Source organism: Cucurbita pepo, chromosome LG14 (genome assembly GCF_002806865.2).
Source record: "Cucurbita pepo subsp. pepo cultivar mu-cu-16 chromosome LG14, ASM280686v2, whole genome shotgun sequence".
In the NCBI taxonomy this organism is placed as follows: domain Eukaryota; kingdom Viridiplantae; phylum Streptophyta; class Magnoliopsida; order Cucurbitales; family Cucurbitaceae; genus Cucurbita; species Cucurbita pepo.
This window is the reverse complement of record NC_036651.1, coordinates 4,354,523-4,371,675: the sequence shown is the minus strand read 5'-3', so window position 1 is coordinate 4,371,675 and position 17,153 is coordinate 4,354,523. Positions and strand designations below refer to the sequence as shown.

The 17,153-nt window shown below is 36.8% G+C and overlaps 3 protein-coding genes across 6 annotated transcripts; all 3 read left to right on the top strand.

The window, feature by feature from the left end:
- Nucleotides 1-646: 646 nt before the first annotated feature.
- Nucleotides 647-3,970, top strand: LOC111809714. Of its 2 annotated transcripts, XM_023696107.1 has the most exons (3): nucleotides 655-809; nucleotides 1,054-1,129; nucleotides 2,284-3,970. In XM_023696107.1, the coding sequence occupies exon 3, from the start codon at nucleotides 2,555-2,557 to the stop codon at nucleotides 3,767-3,769; it is 1,215 nt and encodes a 404-aa protein (XP_023551875.1). In that variant the 5' UTR covers nucleotides 655-809; nucleotides 1,054-1,129; nucleotides 2,284-2,554; the 3' UTR covers nucleotides 3,770-3,970. The 2 variants fall into 2 exon arrangements, with proteins under 2 accessions (XP_023551874.1, XP_023551875.1); XM_023696106.1 differs by lacking the exon at nucleotides 1,054-1,129 and having other exon boundaries at nucleotides 647-809.
- Nucleotides 3,971-7,767: 3,797 nt separating this feature from the next.
- On the top strand, nucleotides 7,768-11,752 carry LOC111809713 (phosphoribosylamine--glycine ligase-like). The gene is made up of 5 exons (XM_023696105.1): nucleotides 7,768-8,019; nucleotides 8,366-8,684; nucleotides 8,770-9,143; nucleotides 9,463-9,993; nucleotides 11,120-11,752. Exons 2-5 carry the CDS (start codon nucleotides 8,405-8,407, stop codon nucleotides 11,531-11,533), a joined length of 1,599 nt encoding a protein of 532 aa, XP_023551873.1. The 5' UTR covers nucleotides 7,768-8,019; nucleotides 8,366-8,404; the 3' UTR covers nucleotides 11,534-11,752.
- Nucleotides 11,753-12,436: 684 nt separating this feature from the next.
- LOC111810243 (pentatricopeptide repeat-containing protein At1g10270-like) lies at nucleotides 12,437-15,784 on the top strand. 3 transcript variants are annotated; one of them, XM_023696894.1, is made up of 2 exons: nucleotides 12,437-15,008; nucleotides 15,363-15,784. In XM_023696894.1, exon 1 carries the CDS (start codon nucleotides 12,538-12,540, stop codon nucleotides 14,857-14,859), a length of 2,322 nt encoding a protein of 773 aa, XP_023552662.1. In that variant the 5' UTR covers nucleotides 12,437-12,537; the 3' UTR covers nucleotides 14,860-15,008; nucleotides 15,363-15,784. The 3 variants fall into 3 exon arrangements, with proteins under 3 accessions (XP_023552662.1, XP_023552661.1, XP_023552663.1); XM_023696893.1 differs by having other exon boundaries at nucleotides 15,201-15,784; XM_023696895.1 differs by lacking the exon at nucleotides 15,363-15,784 and having other exon boundaries at nucleotides 12,437-14,341; nucleotides 14,441-15,162.
- The last annotated feature ends 1,369 nt before the right edge of the window (nucleotides 15,785-17,153 follow it).

The following is a 17,153-nucleotide window of genomic DNA, read 5'->3' as shown; positions in this document are numbered from 1 at the left end:
TTTGAACTCCTAAGTTTGACGATCGTCGGTTTTTGGTTTATTACTAATAAAAAGGTAACGTTTTAACGTTTTAATTTGTTTATATTTTCTCACTTTTTCCTCCATGACTGCCACCAGTACGGTTGATATGAACCATGACCGAGAAATTTTCATACCTCAAAGTCCAATTACAAGGACGAGAGCCAAAAAGCTACAACAAACCTTGTATACTTAACTTATGTTCAAGCTATGGTGAGCTTATCAAAGGAAATTCTAGAAGACGCTAGAGACCTCCCTTACATGTTGTATAAAGTTGATCTCGAAGGAAGCTATGATTTTTTATTTTAAAAATAAATTTGATTTTATAAATTGGAAATGAATTAATATTTAGGGAGGTGATTAATTAAATTAAAAAGATTATTAACGGCTACGGGAATAATTGGAAGCCAAACAGAGAACGCCATGTTCTTCTTAATCCAGGTTAGGGTACCTTAAACCTGTATACAAACAACCACCAAAGGGAGGGGTCGCCGTAAACGCCGCCACGACGACGTCCACGTAGGCTCGGATAAGCCGAACCAAATTTCTCACTCGAAGCTGGAGGCTTCGACGCGCAGCTGGAGACAGCCTGTCACCAACAAAGTCCCACTCACCTATTCCCCTAACTACGTTCTCTCGGTCCCGCTCCTCTCTCTCTTCTCTTTCTCTCTCTATCTGTCTTTCTGGCCAGCGTCTTCTTTCTCTCTCTCCGGAGGATTAGGGTTCTTTGGTTCCTTCTGTGATTTATCCAAAACTCCATTTCTGTTTGCTAGATCAAGATTCCCCTCGCTGTAAGCTTCCGATTGATCTGTTTTTCCTTTGATTTCGTTCGCATTTTGTTTCTCTTCTTAAATCACTGGATATCTTGTTTTCCGTCCATTTCGTTTTGATACCTCTCTTTGTATTGATTTTGTGCTAATTTATCTTGTTTTCTAAATTATTTTTTCTTTTCCTTTGATTTCCCGTCTGTAGCATGCATGTTGAGTTATTAACTATGATTTTTTATTTGGTTCTTTATTTTTTTTGTGGGTACAGAATGATTTTTCTCGGGTTTGTATTAGCTTAGCGTTTGTTGCTCCGTTCCCGTGCATTTGTTGGATGCTTCTTGTTGGTGAGGGATTTTTAATGACTGCATTTTCAATTATGGATAATTGAGGGTTTATCAGATTATACTCACATGGCTGAGATTTCTTAATGTTTCGTTTATATTTTTGTTTCCGGCAGGAGTTGGTTTTCAATGTTGCGTTAAACCCTGCTTTTGTATCATGGTTGAATCTTGAACCAGGAGGTTTCCTGGATTGATATACTACCATGACTGGCTATGCCAGTTAATATATCAAGAGTGTTTTGCTTAAGATGAAAATTCATTTCTGATTTTTCATGAATTGCGATAATTTATTTTGGTTTGAACATGTAATTGTATCTTTCCTTCACTTTTATAGGATTATTTAGACTAATGCTAGTTCAATTCTTAAAGCGAGAATCGTTTGGTTTTACAGACTTTTGCATTGTAGTTTGTAAATATACCCATACCTAGAGTTATGTACGTGTACTATTTTAGGATTAGCACAGAATTGAAAGCTAAAAATTTAGAAGAATGTTCAACTCCGGTATACTTGTTCGAGTGCTAACATTGAACAAGGCAGTTGAAGTCTTAAACCCAATCTGTGGCTTAACGTCATTCTGGAAGTCATTTTGACTTGCCATGGTTGAAATTCTTTTTGATGAAAAGAGTTCTCCCATATCAGAAAATTGAATATGGGTTTAAAACTTGGCTTATTTTTCATTGATTCCTATCCAAATATGTTGGTTTCTTTACTGTTTTTATCATATGTTTACTTGAGAAGCTTGCCATGCTTTTTCCCTTTCATGAACTGAAGAGAATCTGTATTAAAATGTAGGCTGGTTGAGTACTTTAGGAATTTGTTTAACCTTGTTATTTCCATTACATCCTTTGCTTCCATTTATTCTGTGTACACCCTCTACTGCTCATAGTTTTTTTTCTGCACCAACTATTTCTCCTTCTCATGTAGTCTTAAAGTTGATAGTATGTATATTGCTTGAGATGATTAAAGTGCATTTAAGCCCTAGTTTCTCGTAAGACTTCTTTGGAAATTATGGTTACCTTCATTTATGACGTCAGCGATACTGTAGTATTCTTTTTTTTTTTAAATTACAATCTATTTGTTCCTTGCTTTTTTTTTTTTTATTCAAACTCTATATGCCGTTGCTTCTAAGATCTTATTTTCTCCCACTTCACTGCAGATGAACAAGATGGATTGTTATGCCTAGAGAAGCTTGAATACATAGGTCGGTCGTGAAGACGGGCATTGTTCTTCGGACTGCTACTTCAAATGTTGTTGCCTATCATCTTCTACAGAAATTTGTGGTTAATTTGAGTTCTATGAAAGTCTTCCAGCCTGGGTTGTTGCCCTGCTTTTGTTTTCATTAGAAGTGGGAAGAAAGCTGATAAACAATTAGTGGTCCTTAGTATCCATGCTGGCAGAGAGTATGCTTGGAATCTGTGCATCGAGTAATGCCCCTGACGAGATTTGCTGCCGATGCATTCGGTGTGGTGACAATTTGTTTAGTGGCCCTATTGATTCTTCTTGGTTTATTGTGCATTGTTTACTCGTGCTACTTCCGATCTCGCATTCATAGTGAAGGTTGCATTCAACTCAGTTACTTCAGTGGTCCTTGGATAATTCGAATTACATTCATCTTATTTGTGATCTGGTGGGGTGTTGGTGAAATTAGTCGGTTAAGTTTCTTGCGAGGGGAGGGAGAATTGTTGCATGACTTAAAATGGCAGGAAACGTTATGCAAATGTTACATTGTTTCGAACCTCGGGTTTGCAGAACCTTGCCTATTTCTCACGCTCTTGTTTTTGCTTCGAGGGCCCCTCCAGAATATGGAGTCAGGAATTCTCAGCAGAAAATGGAACAGGAAAACAGCAGGGTATATTTTTCTCTACTGCTTCCCAGTGTTCGTTCTTCAGATAGTTGTTATACTTATTGGACCCCAGCTAAACAAAGATAGCAGATATGGTCAGAAACTACCAGAATATTTTACTAGTGCAGCCACCATTGTTAATGCATCTAGTTCGAAAGGTGCTCGGGACATTGCGCTCTGTACTTACCCTTTACTGAGTACTATCCTCCTCGGCTTTTTTGCCACCGTCCTAACCATCTACTTGTTTTGGCTTGGGAGGCAGATTTTGAAACTGGTCATCAATAAGAACTTGCAGAGGAGAGTGTACACACTGATATTCTCAGTTTCAGGATTCCTCCCATTAAGGGTTGTATTACTCGGTTTTTCTGTTTCGCGGAGACCAGAGCAGTTTTTATTTGAAGCTCTCACTTTCTCAGCTTTTCTTGTACTTTTATGTTGTGCTGGGCTGTGCATATGCATGCTCGTGTACCTTCCAGTGGCGGATTCTTTGGCTTTGGGCAATTTACAGGATTTGGAGGCGAGGAGAAGGCCGAGCAACGATCACAATGACACTCTTTCTCTTATTGCCAACCAACAACCCCATCTTGATGATGGCCCCTCTCAAATGAGCTCTCCCAGAATCTCCGATGCCTCCTCGACGAAGAGGGGGTCGATCTCTTTTAGAACATTTCAAAAGGATGGAGCTTCTGCTGGAATGGGGACAGCCACTTTTGTGGAGCTCAGCCTTTTCTCTCCCAGCCGAGATGCATCGCCACCGGGGTCTCCTCCGCTGCTTGGTTGGCCCATGCGCTCTGCTTGAGAAATCGCCTTTAGGCTGGCTGAGTTTGTTGAAATGAAAGCTTTGTGATGAGAAACTGAGAGTATTTGTCAATTTTGCAATGAAGAAAAGAAAGAACTGATTGTAAAAAGGAAACAAGTAGCTTCTTCAATAAGGATTCTTAATTTTGGGTTTGTGTTTTTTTTTTATATATTAGATATGATAAAATTCGCTTTGTGGGGATCTTTAGTGCTCTTCCTTTCTTCTCACACAACTTTCCTCTTGTGATTCACTCTTTTGGAAGACAGAAAAAAAGTGAGGAAAAGAGGCCCTTCGAAAGCTATGTTTTATTTATTCATTTTTAGACATTTATTAAAATTTTGTAATTACTTTCTAATTTATTTGGTTATGACTTGAATTGGGTTGATCGAATTTTTTCGGTTATTAAATTTTTTGAACAACATGTCAACTTTATTAATTTGATTGTTGCCGATGTTATTACTCACCATTGTTGCTACATCTCCTCGTCACATCAGCCACCATTTGCCATTGATGAGGAACCAAATATGAGATCTAGATCAGCCGACATTTGCCATCGATGAGGAACCAAGTGTTCTTCGTTTGTAGCAATTCAAATACGAGACCGTCATGCCATTTAGAATTATTTTTTAAATTCCGGCAAGTACTATCCTCCTTGGTTCGTGACCATTACTATAGTTATATAAATAATAAGAAAAATTACACTTATGATCCATAAGTTCAAGTTTAGCAACATTTTGATCCCTAAATTTTCAAGGTCGATATTTTAATCTCTCGATTTTATTTGTAGTAACAATTTTTTAGAACAAAACTGATGTAATACTATATAATATATATATAATTAGTTTAAAATATTTTTTTCCCTGTAAGTCAGGTGTTTAAGTAAAAGTGATAAATAAAATTAATCTAGCAAAACCCTATTTTATGAATAAATTGTATGAAAATAAAAAATAATTGTATTTAATATTACACTTTAATGTTATAGTATTTCATATAACTAAATAATATTTATATTTGATTCAATTATTGTTATATTTATTAGTCAAATTATTAAAATAATTTTAACGTTAATTCATTAATAAATATATTAAAAATAATATGTCATTAAACCCTCCCTTTAAATAATTATCAATACAATAATCAAATTTAAGAATTAATTACATGTGTTACCATTTTAAAATTTAAATTATCACTAGTAAATTATTTTAAACAATATCCTACGTGGAAAAATAATAGAGAGAGATGAAGGGGAGACTAAAAATAATAACAAAAAAAAAAGATAAATAACAAGAATAAGAATGTTACACATAGAGAAAAAGAAAAAAAAAATTAAAAAGGTAAAACGTCATAAAAGAAAAAAAATGAATTAAAAAAATAATTACGTTTGAAATTGTTTTGGAACGAGCGTTGTGATCGGAGTAACTCGACTAAAATATACAATCCAGACCATCTTTTTATTTTCAGGTTGGGTCATCGAATTATTTAAAAAAAAAAAACATACTGATCTGTTGTACATATTACATTAATAATTAAAAAAATGTTATAAAACTAAATATTAAACATTCACAGGTCACAATGTATCACTAAAATTGATTACAAACGTTAAATAAGTTGTGTTTTAAATGACAAAATGACTATAATTCAATAACTAAGATATACACTGACTCTCAACCGATCTAAAAAATGTCGAGTAAATTTGGATTTTAAATAATTAATAAAAAAATTATAAAGAAATAAGTAAATTTATAGATGAAAATATAAAATGCAAAATTGAAGTTCTATAATATTTAGGGTCAAAATATAATTTGAGTATTGTTTTATTTACTTTTAGATTTCCAAATATCTAAATTTAATTGGATTAATAAATTTTAAGTTTTTTAAAACAATTTTTTAAAATCATTTTCTCTTTAAATTTTACAAAATTATTTCACATGTGTTTCTAAATTATAATTATAATTATTTTAGTAATTACAAATATTATTTAGGGATTAAATAAAAATTTTAAAATGTGGGACCCACGTTTTGGAATAAAATGAGAAACCCACGTTATTATTACGATGTTTACTCAAATTATAATTGGAATAAAATTTGAGAATCTTTTTTCATAAATTATTCTCCTAAAAAATTAATATATTATTCCTTATTTCTTACTTTCCACAATTTGTTCCCTAATTTTTATTTATTTTCATATTATTCTAATTCTCGTTTTTTTTTCCCAATTTCCAGCTCATTTTATTACAAGATAAAATCTTATATATATTAAACATGTAACCAAAAATAAAATATATTTTAATTATGTTGTATGTTATTTATTTAATGGANATACTTTAAAAAAAAAAAAAAAAAAAAAAAAAAAATTGAATTTTTAAAAATACTCTTAAATTTTTTACAAAATTAAAAAATTCTATTTATTTTCAAAAATTAAATTGATATCTTTGATCCATTAGTACCATGTTTTAAAAATACTCACGAATATTAATACTTTTGAATTTAAAAAAAAAAAGTTATTATTATTATTATATTATTATAATCTTCTCTTTCTCTCGCTTTTTTGCTACCTAATCATATTCTCTATACGTCGTTTTCTTTGTACCTTCTATCGTTTCAACTAAAATTAAGATTAAATAAAATTTAAGATAATTTAAACAGAAATGATTTTAAAGTCGTTAGAGCCTAATAGATTTATCTTATTGCCAATGATTAAAAAAAAAAAAAAAACGAAAGTAAAATAAATCTTTTACAATTATAATATTATTTTTTTATGATGGTGGACAAAAATGTCTAGAAATAAAATGCTTGAAAATTAAATAATTAAATAAAGTATTTTCAATAATTCTAATTCATTATTTAATTAAATAATTAATTATTATTAGTTATTTTACTTTTATTAAGTTAGAATATTGAAATAATTTTAACTAATTAAAATTTAATTTAATTTTAATTATTATACCGTTTTTTAGTTTATTCTGTGATAAATTTTAATAATTATTCTTACATAAAGAGTTTTAATAAAATTCTATAAACTCTTAATTATAAATATTTAGCCCAATTTAAAAAAATTAAATGTTATATATATATATATATATATATATATATATGATATACTTATATATAATAATTTATAAATAAAATAATAAAATAATTAAAAAAGATACATAAAATAATTATTACAATATAATATTTACTTGAATGATACTTTATTATTAATAATTATAATGGTAACGATCCAGATCTATCGCGAGTAGATATTATATTTTTTGGACTGTCTCTTGGCTTTAAAACATGTGCTAGGGTGGTTTGTTCTCCACCCCAACCAATGTGGGACATCACAATGCGTCCTTACTGGCACTATAACCACAGAATGGACAAGAACACTATTGTCGACTTTGGAGCCACCCACAACTTCATGACAAAGACCGAAATGAAACACTTAGAACGTTTCAAACCCATTTTCCTTGCTTACCTATGTAATTAGGTTTTTACTAACCTTATCATGTTAATACGGGGGTTTATAACTATTCACTAAAATCATGTCTACGCATGCATGGGCTAAAATGACAAAAAATGTACTATAGAGAATGTGACTAGTTGTCAATTCTTCATACCGGATTATATACTATCAAAATTGTGGTTGTTGCTTATTCGTTTTTAGTCTATAATATTGCTTTCTTTCGAATTATTCTCAATGCATTTCCTCGCTCACGTTTTATAAAACATTTTCTGTCAAATGTGACTCGAGTTTTCATCATATGTCAAGCTTGTCAACAAAGTTCGATTTTCACACGGTTGACTTTTTCGTTAGGTTAAAGCAAGTATTGGACCGTCGCTGTACGAGGTTCTACACACTTGGGCACACATCCGCAAACTTGAGCGACCATGCTTCAACCGATGCATCTATCTCATTAACACATGTATGTATGCATACACACGCACACATACATACATACATACATATTATATATATATGTATACATATATATATATATATATATATATATTCATCTCCATTTTCTCACCCTTTTATTTCTTGTCCCTTCCATTCTCGCCGCAGCCAATTCACCGGCCTATTTTTCCGTCCAAACCTCGCCGCCTGAGAATTTTCCGGCTCTTTGAAGGGGAAAAAAATTCCTACGCTTACTAAGAAATCCGAAGAAGCTCTGAACCTGCAGTGGTTCACTGTTTTCTCTTCGATTTGCTTCTTCTTCTTCTTCAACATTTCACTCTCTGTTTCTACCTTGAATCTTACGAAAAAGGTCAGTTGTGTTCTTAATCTCAATCTATGTTTCAACTTTCGGTTTACAAATGATTATAATAAGTGATGACGGAAAAATCTTTACAGCTCCCTTCGCCATCCACAGTTTCTTGTTTCTAATTGCAACAAAAACCAGTGGACTAACCCACTGGATTGTGAAAGAAATCGATTCTCCGAAGCACGATTTTGTATATTTTAGTATTTTCTCTTTCATATCTTGTCCGCCTTTTCAGTTTGGGGTCGTTTTCGTATTGAAATTTTCAATTATATAGGGATAAGGAAAATTGTCCACGGTTCTTAGATTTGATTTGAACTCCATTGCATAAATTTCTTGCTCATCTCTGCAGTTTTAGGGTCGATTTTGAAAGAGAAAGTTATTGAGAGAAATGTCTTGCACCACTCTTAGCCTTGGAGGAGGATCATTCAAGTTTTGTAGCATTGATAGGAGCTGCCAGATAAAGAATCATCTCCGATTCTCTAATGGGTTTGTACGCAATGGACGATGCAATTTAGTCTGTAACTCTGCAATTTCTTTCTCCCCCCTTAGCCTCAATTCTCTTCCACCTCAGGATTTTCAATTCCACCATCGTTCACGTTTCTCCTCCCATGTCATTAACTGTTCTACTTTAAACTCAGAGGCGTCAATCTCTTCTAATAAGGCAAATGGTAATTTGGGGTCCTTGGAAAATTGGTCTTGTTTGGATGATTTTAGAGTTTTTTATGGAAATTGTTGTTTGAAAATTACTTGCAGATGAACGAGTTATTGTATTGGTGATTGGTGGAGGAGGGAGAGAACATGCGCTTTGCTATGCATTGAAGCGCTCTCCTTCCTGTGATGCTGTGTTCTGTGCACCAGGGAATGCCGGGATTTCGAGCTCGGGCGATGCCACTTGTATTCCTGACCTCCATATCGACGACAGTGCTGCTGTCATTTCCTTCTGTCGAAAATGGAATGTAGGATTGGTTGTTGTAGGCCCTGAGGCCCCTCTTGTTGCAGGGCTTGCAAATGATTTAGTGAAGGCTGGGATTCCTACTTTTGGCCCCTCATCTGAGGCTGCTGCTTTGGAAGGCTCCAAAAATTTCATGAAGCGTTTGTGTGATAAATATGGAATCCCCACTGCAAAGGTTTGTTTTTGTTGTTCTTGGCTCTGTACCTTAAACTTGTATGCTTAGTTCCTAGCCAAACTTTGGTATTCAATAACTTTCTATTTGAGTTTTCGTCATGTAAAACTGAAAATCTCCTTGGATCGAATTGGGGTGTGGATAATCTCAGGGATTGATTGATCAAGGGATGAGTTCGATACACTTCCGCCTGCTATGAAAAGAAATAGGCACATCAAGAAAACTTAGTATAATGTTTGATCTTGGCTTTGCAACATTAATGAGAATTGAAGAACATTAATGAGATCTGACTAACCTTTGTCACATGGATTACTTGGTACAGTATCAATCCTTTACAGACCCTTCTGCTGCAAAACAATATATTCAAGAACAAGGCGCCCCAATAGTCATCAAAGCAGATGGATTGGCTGCTGGAAAAGGAGTTATTGTCGCTACGACATTGGAGGAGGCGTATGAAGCTGTTGATGCAATGCTTGTGAAGGGTGCTTTTGGTTTGGCCGGTGGTTGTGTCGTTGTGGAAGAATACCTAGAAGGAGAAGAAGCTTCCTTTTTTGCTCTTGTAGATGGAGAGAATGCCATACCCCTAGAATCTGCCCAGGATCATAAAAGAGTAGGGGACGGTGACACGGGACCTAATACAGGTGGTATGGGCGCTTACTCCCCAGCTCCTATCATAACAAGGGAGCTTCAAAGGATAGTCATGGAGTCTATAATTCTACCTACGGTAAAAGGAATGGCAGAAGAGGGTTGCAGGTTTGTTGGGGTTTTGTTTGCTGGCCTTATGATTGAGAAGAAGTCTGGCTTGCCAAAGTTGATTGAATACAACGTACGCTTTGGGGATCCGGAGTGTCAGGTTAGTCGACTCGCATTGAACTTGTTTGCTTGCAATTTGACCATGTGTGCTTGCAGATACATTCCAATGTAGAATGAGTTAGATATTCTTTACTCCATGGAGCATTGGAGTTCATTGAATGACTAACTTGTGGCTAGTGAGTTTTGTTAGATTCTTGACTAGAGCCCTTTCTTGTAGTTCGATTCGTTTTTGTGAGCTTTTCGTTTTTGTATGCTGGCGTATTCTTCCATTTCTTCTGAAGTCGGGTTTTTTAATGTAATGGCCCAAGTTCTTTCGGGCTTCCCCTAAAAAAACGCGTCAGCTAAAGAGAAGTTTCCACACCCTTATAATGAATGCTTCGTTCCCCTCTCCGACCGATGTAGGATCTCATATTTCATGACAAAAGACACTAACTTGTAGATAGTCAAGGGAAAAGTACAAAAGAAACTGTCGGGGAATAGCGATAATAATCCATGTAACAACCCAAGCCCACCGCTAGCAGATATTGTCCTCTTTGGGCTTTCCCTTTCGGGCTTCCCCTCAAGGTTTTTAAAACGCGTTTGCTAGGGAGAGGTTTCCACACCCTTATGAAGAATATTTCGTTCTCCTCCCCAACCCGTGGGATCTCACAATCCACCCCCCTTTGGGGCCCAACGTCCTCGTTGGTGCTCGTTTTCCTCTCTAATCGATGTGAGACCCCCCAATCCACCCTCCTTCGGGGCTAGCGTCCTAGCTGGCACACCGCCTGGTGTCCACTCCTCTTCGGGATTTAGTCTCTTTGCTGGCACATCGCTCGGTGTCCGGCTTTAATACCATTTGTAACAGCTCAAGCCCACCACTAAGAGATATTGTCCTCTTTGGGTTTTCCATTTCGAGTTTGTCTTCTAGGTTTTTAAAATGCATCTGCTAGAGAGAGGTTTTCACACCCTTATAAATAATGTTTCGTTCTCCTCTCCAACCGACGTGGGATCTAGGTGACAAAAGATACACAAAGAAGAATGGAGAGATGATGATGATATAAGAACTGAAATGGGACATAGCAAGAGGTCTAGAGTAGTACAGGTTTCTTGTGAGAACTATCACCTTTTGTGTAGCCTTGTTCTTGACATGTTTCTGATCATAAACCTCTGGCCTTGATGTAAAACAGGTGCTGATGGTTAGGTTGGAATCAGACCTTGCAAAAGTTCTTCTTGCAACATGTAGAGGAGAGCTAACTGGGGTTTCACTGGATTGGTCCCCGGGGTCTTCGATGGTGGTCGTGATGGCGAGCAAGGGCTATCCTGGGGCGTACGAGAAGGGAACTATGATTCAAAACCTCGAAGAAGCAGAGGTCGTTGCTCCATCTGTTAAGATATTTCATGCTGGCACTTCCTCCGACTCCGAAGGCAACTTCATTGCTGTTGGCGGGCGTGTTCTTGGGGTCGCTGCAAAAGGCAAAAACATCGAAGAGGCACGGGACAGAGCATACCAAGCAGTCGAGGAAATCCGTTGGTCGGGTGGGTTCTACAGGAAGGATATAGGGTGGAGAGCTCTAGAAAAGCAATTTTCTTTGCAGGAATAATGCACAAGTTTGAGAATTAATAGGAACATGTATGAGTTCACGTCTTCATGAATAAGTTCTCACTTATTTCTTCAGCTGTTGTTGGGGGAAACTATCTGTTGTATAAACTAATGATGAATGTTCTTGAGCTTCAGCCGTTGCTTTCCCTCCGATCCATTCATGTAATCTCGGATCGATGCCATCGATGAAATTAACCAAATAGTTTAATCCCGTTCATACTATTTTGATAATTATGCTTTTCAAAATACTTATTGTTAGAAAACCCGACTCTCCACTTCTTTGACTGTGATCATTCCCTAAATTAGCCGATGTGGGACTTTCATCCAACACCTCCCCTTAGTCGAGGCTGGACTCCTTTCTCTTTTGGAGTCTGTCATTTTTTACTATGCCTTCTAGGAGCCGACTCCTTTTTCTTTTGGAGTGTATAGGGCATGACTCTGATACCATGTTAGATGAACGACTCTCCACAATGGTATGATATTGTCCCATTTGAGTATAAGCTCTCGTGGGTTTACTTTGGGCTTTCCCGAAAGGTCTTGTACCAATAGAGATAGTATTCATCGATTATAAACCTATGATTTTACCCATGATCATCCCCTAAATGAACTTCGGAATTTATTTTTTTTTGGGTTAAAAGAATTCAATTTTCATAAATAAATTGGTAAATATATTTGGGTCTATTTTTTAATAAAATTTGTTGCATTTAACTCCGTTGATCTATGATTTATTGAGATTTAAACATCTAAAATAAAATAATTTATGGTTTATTAAGAATTAAAAATTTAAATAATATTTTATGTTTTTTTTTAGAAATTCATTTTTAATCGTATAATACTTATGTGCCAAAAAAAAAGAAAATTGCATAATAAACCAGTATAAAACGCCAGCTATCTTCTTCACTAAGCACTGAAATGTCCCAAATCCCTCTCTTTTCTAGGGTTTAACCAGTTCACCTTTTCTCCTCCTTGTTCCGGCGGCTTCCGCTCTCTCTCCGCCGTTGAATCATGTCACTTTACCGCCTCCTCCTCCGCTCTTTTCGCCGCTCTTCAACCTCTCCGTCGCATTCCCAAGCTCTGAGTATTGGTCCTCTTAACCACCATTTGTTGTCCCCAATTCCACCGTCCTCTCAAAGTTCTTCTCCCATCTCGCTCCTCCATGTCCGCTCATTTGCTTTTTCCTCTGCCGAAGAGGCTGCTGCCGAAAGACGCCGTAGAAAGCGCCGTCTTCGTATTGAACCTCCTCTACATGCACTTCGTCGCGACAACTACCCGCCTCCACAGCGTGATCCCAATGCTCCTCGACTTCCTGATTCCACATCCGCTCTTGTGGGGCCTCGTCTTAATCTTCACAATCGTGTTCAATCCCTGATTCGTGCTGGTGATCTTGATGCGGCTTCTGCGGTTGCCCGCCACTCCGTGTTCTCGAATACGCGGCCGACGGTTTTCACTTGTAACGCTATTATTGCTGCTATGTATCGGGCCAAGAGGTACAGTGATGCGATTGCACTGTTTCAATTCTTCTTTAATCAGTCGAATATAGTTCCCAATGTTGTGTCGTATAATAACTTGATTAATGCTCATTGCGATGAGGGCCGTGTTGATGTTGGTCTTGAGATTTATCGTCATATTATTGCAAACGCTCCATTTAGTCCCTCGGCAGTGACTTATCGGCATCTGACTAAGGGATTGATTGATTCTGGGAGAATTGGGGAGGCTGTGGATCTTCTGCGGGAAATGTTGAATAAAGGTCATGGGGCTGATTCTTTGGTCTATAATAATTTGATTTCTGGGTTTCTAAATTTGGAGAATTTGGAAAAGGCGAATGAACTGTTTGATGAGTTGAAGGAGAGGTGTTTGGTGTATGATGGAGTTGTGAATGCTACGTTCATGGATTGGTTTTTCAATAGAGGGAAAGAGAAGGAGGCCATGGAATCGTACAAGTCATTGCTTGACAGGCAATTCAAGATGATTCCCGCGACTTGCAATGTGCTGTTGGAAGTTTTGCTTAAACATGGGAAGAAAACGGAGGCTTGGACCTTATTTGATCAGATGTTGGATAACCACACTCCGCCAAATTTTCAAGCAGTCAATTCAGATACGTTCAACATAATGGTTAATGAGTGTTTTAAGCTCGGCAAGTTCTCCGAAGCAGTAGAAACTTTCCGGAAGGTGGGAACTCAACCAAAGTCGAGGCCCTTTGCTATGGACGTTGCGGGGTATAATAATATCATCGGTAGGTTTTGTGAGCAGGGAATGATGGCAGATGCTGAGACTTTCTTTGCTGAACTTTGTTCAAAGTCTTTGTCCCCTGATGTCCCAACTCACCGAACTTTAATAGAGGCGTACTTAAAGATTGAGCAGATTGATGATGCATTGAGAGTTTTTAACAGAATGGTTGATGTTGGTTTGCGAGTTGTTGCTAGCTTTGGAAATAGGGTATTTGGAGAATTGATTAAGAACGGCAAGGTAGTTGACTGTGCTCAGATTTTAACAAAAATGGGAGAGAGGGATCCTAAACCAGATCCCACATGCTACGACGTGGTGATCCGAGGGCTATGCAACGAAGGGGCACTGGATGCTAGTCGGGAGTTGCTCGACCAAATAATGAGGTACGGTATTGGTCTCACTCCTACACTTCAGGAATTCGTTAAAGAGGCATTCGTAAAGGCTGGCCGGAGTGAAGAGATTGAAAGACTGCTAAATATGAATAGATGGGGACATGCTCCATATCGCCCCCCCTCTGGACCCCCACGGATATCACAATCGCAGGTACCACCTCAAATGGGACCTCCTCGTCCGCCACCTCAAGGACACCCGCCAATGGCCGAACCACATTGGCGACCTTCAATAAACCCTCAAGCAGGAGGAAGTTATGCCCCTTCATCACCTCAAATGACAGGTCCTCAAGGACACCCGCCAATGGCAGAACCACATTGGCGGCCTTCCATAAACCCTCAAGCAGGAGGAAGTTATGGCCCTTCATCACCTCAAATGACAGGTCCTCAAGGACACCCGCCAATGGCAGAACCACATTGGCGGCCTTCCATAAACCCTCAAGCAGGAGGAAGTTATGCCCCTTCATCACCTCAAATGACAGGTCCTCAAGGACACACGCCAATGGCAGAACCACATTGGCGGCCTTCCATAAACCCTCAAGCGGGAGGAAGTTATGGTCCTTCATCACCTCAAATGACAGGTCCTAACTATTTTCAATCAGGATCAGCTCAAATGACAAGACCACAACAGCCATCGTTCGATCCATCGCCAATGGAGGAACAACATCACTCACAACAGCCCCCTCAAATAGCTGGCCAGGCGGCAGCTTGATTCTTAGCTTCCCAAGTTATTGGAGGATGCTACTGTCAAATTTTGACTTTGAGCTGACATGGCAATATGTGATCAATTACAATACCACCACCACCTCCTTGTGCTGCATGTTCCTTCTGTCAGTTCACCTCAAGTGTCTTCCATTCAAGGTATTTTGGTTAGTACAAGGATCTGGTTATACCCATGGTGTCTGTCATAGATATTATGTAGTTACCTGAGATATTAGGGTAGTTTACCTTGTTACTCTATTTAAACTCACAAATTTATTAATACTATTTTGATGCACAATAATTTGAAATATCATTACACATTTGTAAGAACGGAATCTGATCTGAATGCAGGGGCGTAGTCTCTGCCTACATCCTAATTATATTGGGAGACTCCAAGAACACAATTTAGTCGGTTTCTATGTATTTTATGGAGAGAATTGGGATGTAGTGTTGATCTGGTTAGCAAGCAGGCTTACAAAACTTATTTAATAGTGTAGTACTTGGTGTCTACAGTAATATAAACAGCCAGAGCACGGCTGAGTTCGAGCCACCGTGACCCTATCCGCCAATGCTGGAGCTTAATATCTGGAAGCATTTTGCGACTGTAGCGACGACGCCCATATCGGGTCGTCATATGATATTACAAAACTGTGGACAGAATTTGTCAAATACTTGTAGACAGTTTGAAAGTTGTACACTGGGATACAGCTCTCAGTAAACAACATTTTTGCATTTGAGGTTTAGAGCTAGCATTAAAGAAATATAGGAACTCCGGTTTAGGTTAACCAAGTGGTGTTACTATTGGTTTTGTTAGATAAATAGTATGAAGTATGAGCGGCACATTCTCTATGACCCCTACTCGTGTCATGTTTTATGGCTATTTGACGTGTATTATGTTATGTTATGAATTATACCATGAGATGACTATTCTCTGTTATGAATCTTGTTGTGAATTTAATGATGTATTTTGCATGAAAACTTGGCATGTATGACATCTTGTTGTGAATTTAATGATGTATTTTGCATGAAACCTTGGCATGTTATGTCATACATACTATGTCAGCATGTTCATTTTAGGTCTATGAAATATTGTTAAGCCAGGTATGTTATTTATTAAAGTTACCTTTATGAAAGAACGGAGGTATGACACGTATCTTACGTATACGCTATGATCTAAAGATGTAGGGAGCTCATGCATTTTGTGTGTCACGTGCATTAGGATACTTCTCCCTTACGATGAGTATGCGTATGCGTACGCTACGATATTGTGTATGCCATGATATTATGCATGCTCTTTTTCATCCAAGACTTATTAGGATACTTCTCCCTTCCGATGAGTACAGGTGCATACGCTACGATATTGTGTATATCATAATGTTATGCATGCTCTTTTTCATCCAAGAGTTTTCCAACAGTGTGAGTGTACGCTAGTTGAAGGCCAGGTCCAAAGATACGTATACATGTCCATGTGCGCATGCGTGGGTCGTGTGTAGAAAAGTAATGCACATACAAGTCTCGACTGAAAAGTGAGACCAAACCCATGAATGATAATGAAAGGATAGGTTTGAACATGATTGCATTTATTTGTATTTTACGATCCAATAATTGAGGTTACTTGCTCAGTATTTTTAAATATGCAAGTCACGTCCTATGTTTTTTTAGGTAAACGCAAGACAAAGACACTTTTGTACGGATGATTGACTTCGTTCGGGGGACCATGGAAACGAAGCTGAGGTATTTGCTTTGATGTTTAATTTATTAGTTCTCACGTTATTAGTTTAGTGGTAGGCGTCAAAATTATATATATAAGTAATTTGATATGATCAAAATTACGTATTTAAAAATCAAATCTTCAGACCCGAACTTGCTACAAGTGGTAACATTTGTCGTTTATACCTATGATTAGCGAGATTATAAAAGTTATGAATAACATTACTTCAAAAATGAAGAAAACTCGTGGAAAGAAATTTCAAAATAAAATTGATATGTTAGATTCGTTTCTGATAGCACAATTTATTTCAACGATAACTTATTAGGTAAGTCCCATAAATTTTATTTATTTCAAAATAGTTCAAAATACTTTTTCCGACATTTAATTTAATATTATTGTTGAATTTATAGTTCATAAAATAGGTTTTTCTCCGACTCAATTCAACTTTCTATAATTATATAAAATAATAATAATTTAAATTAAATACATGTCACTTATTATTTTAATTAATATTATCTACCTCATATTATTCTTTTTTAAAATTAAATTCATATTAATGACATTCAATATTAATTAGTTTTTATTTCTAATTA

Excerpts from the sequence above, each read along its gene's own strand:
- LOC111809714 (XM_023696106.1), top strand. The coding sequence starts at position 2,555 with ATGCCCCTGACGAGATTTGCTGCCGATGCATTCGGTGTGGTGACAATT.
- LOC111809713 (XM_023696105.1), top strand. The coding sequence starts at position 8,405 with ATGTCTTGCACCACTCTTAGCCTTGGAGGAGGATCATTCAAGTTTTGT. Across the intron at positions 8,685-8,769 it reads CTCTTCTAATAAGGCAAATG|ATGAACGAGTTATTGTATTG; the intron begins GTAATTTGGGGT and ends AATTACTTGCAG. Across the intron at positions 9,144-9,462 it reads ATGGAATCCCCACTGCAAAG|TATCAATCCTTTACAGACCC; the intron begins GTTTGTTTTTGT and ends TACTTGGTACAG.
- LOC111810243 (XM_023696894.1), top strand. The coding sequence starts at position 12,538 with ATGTCACTTTACCGCCTCCTCCTCCGCTCTTTTCGCCGCTCTTCAACC.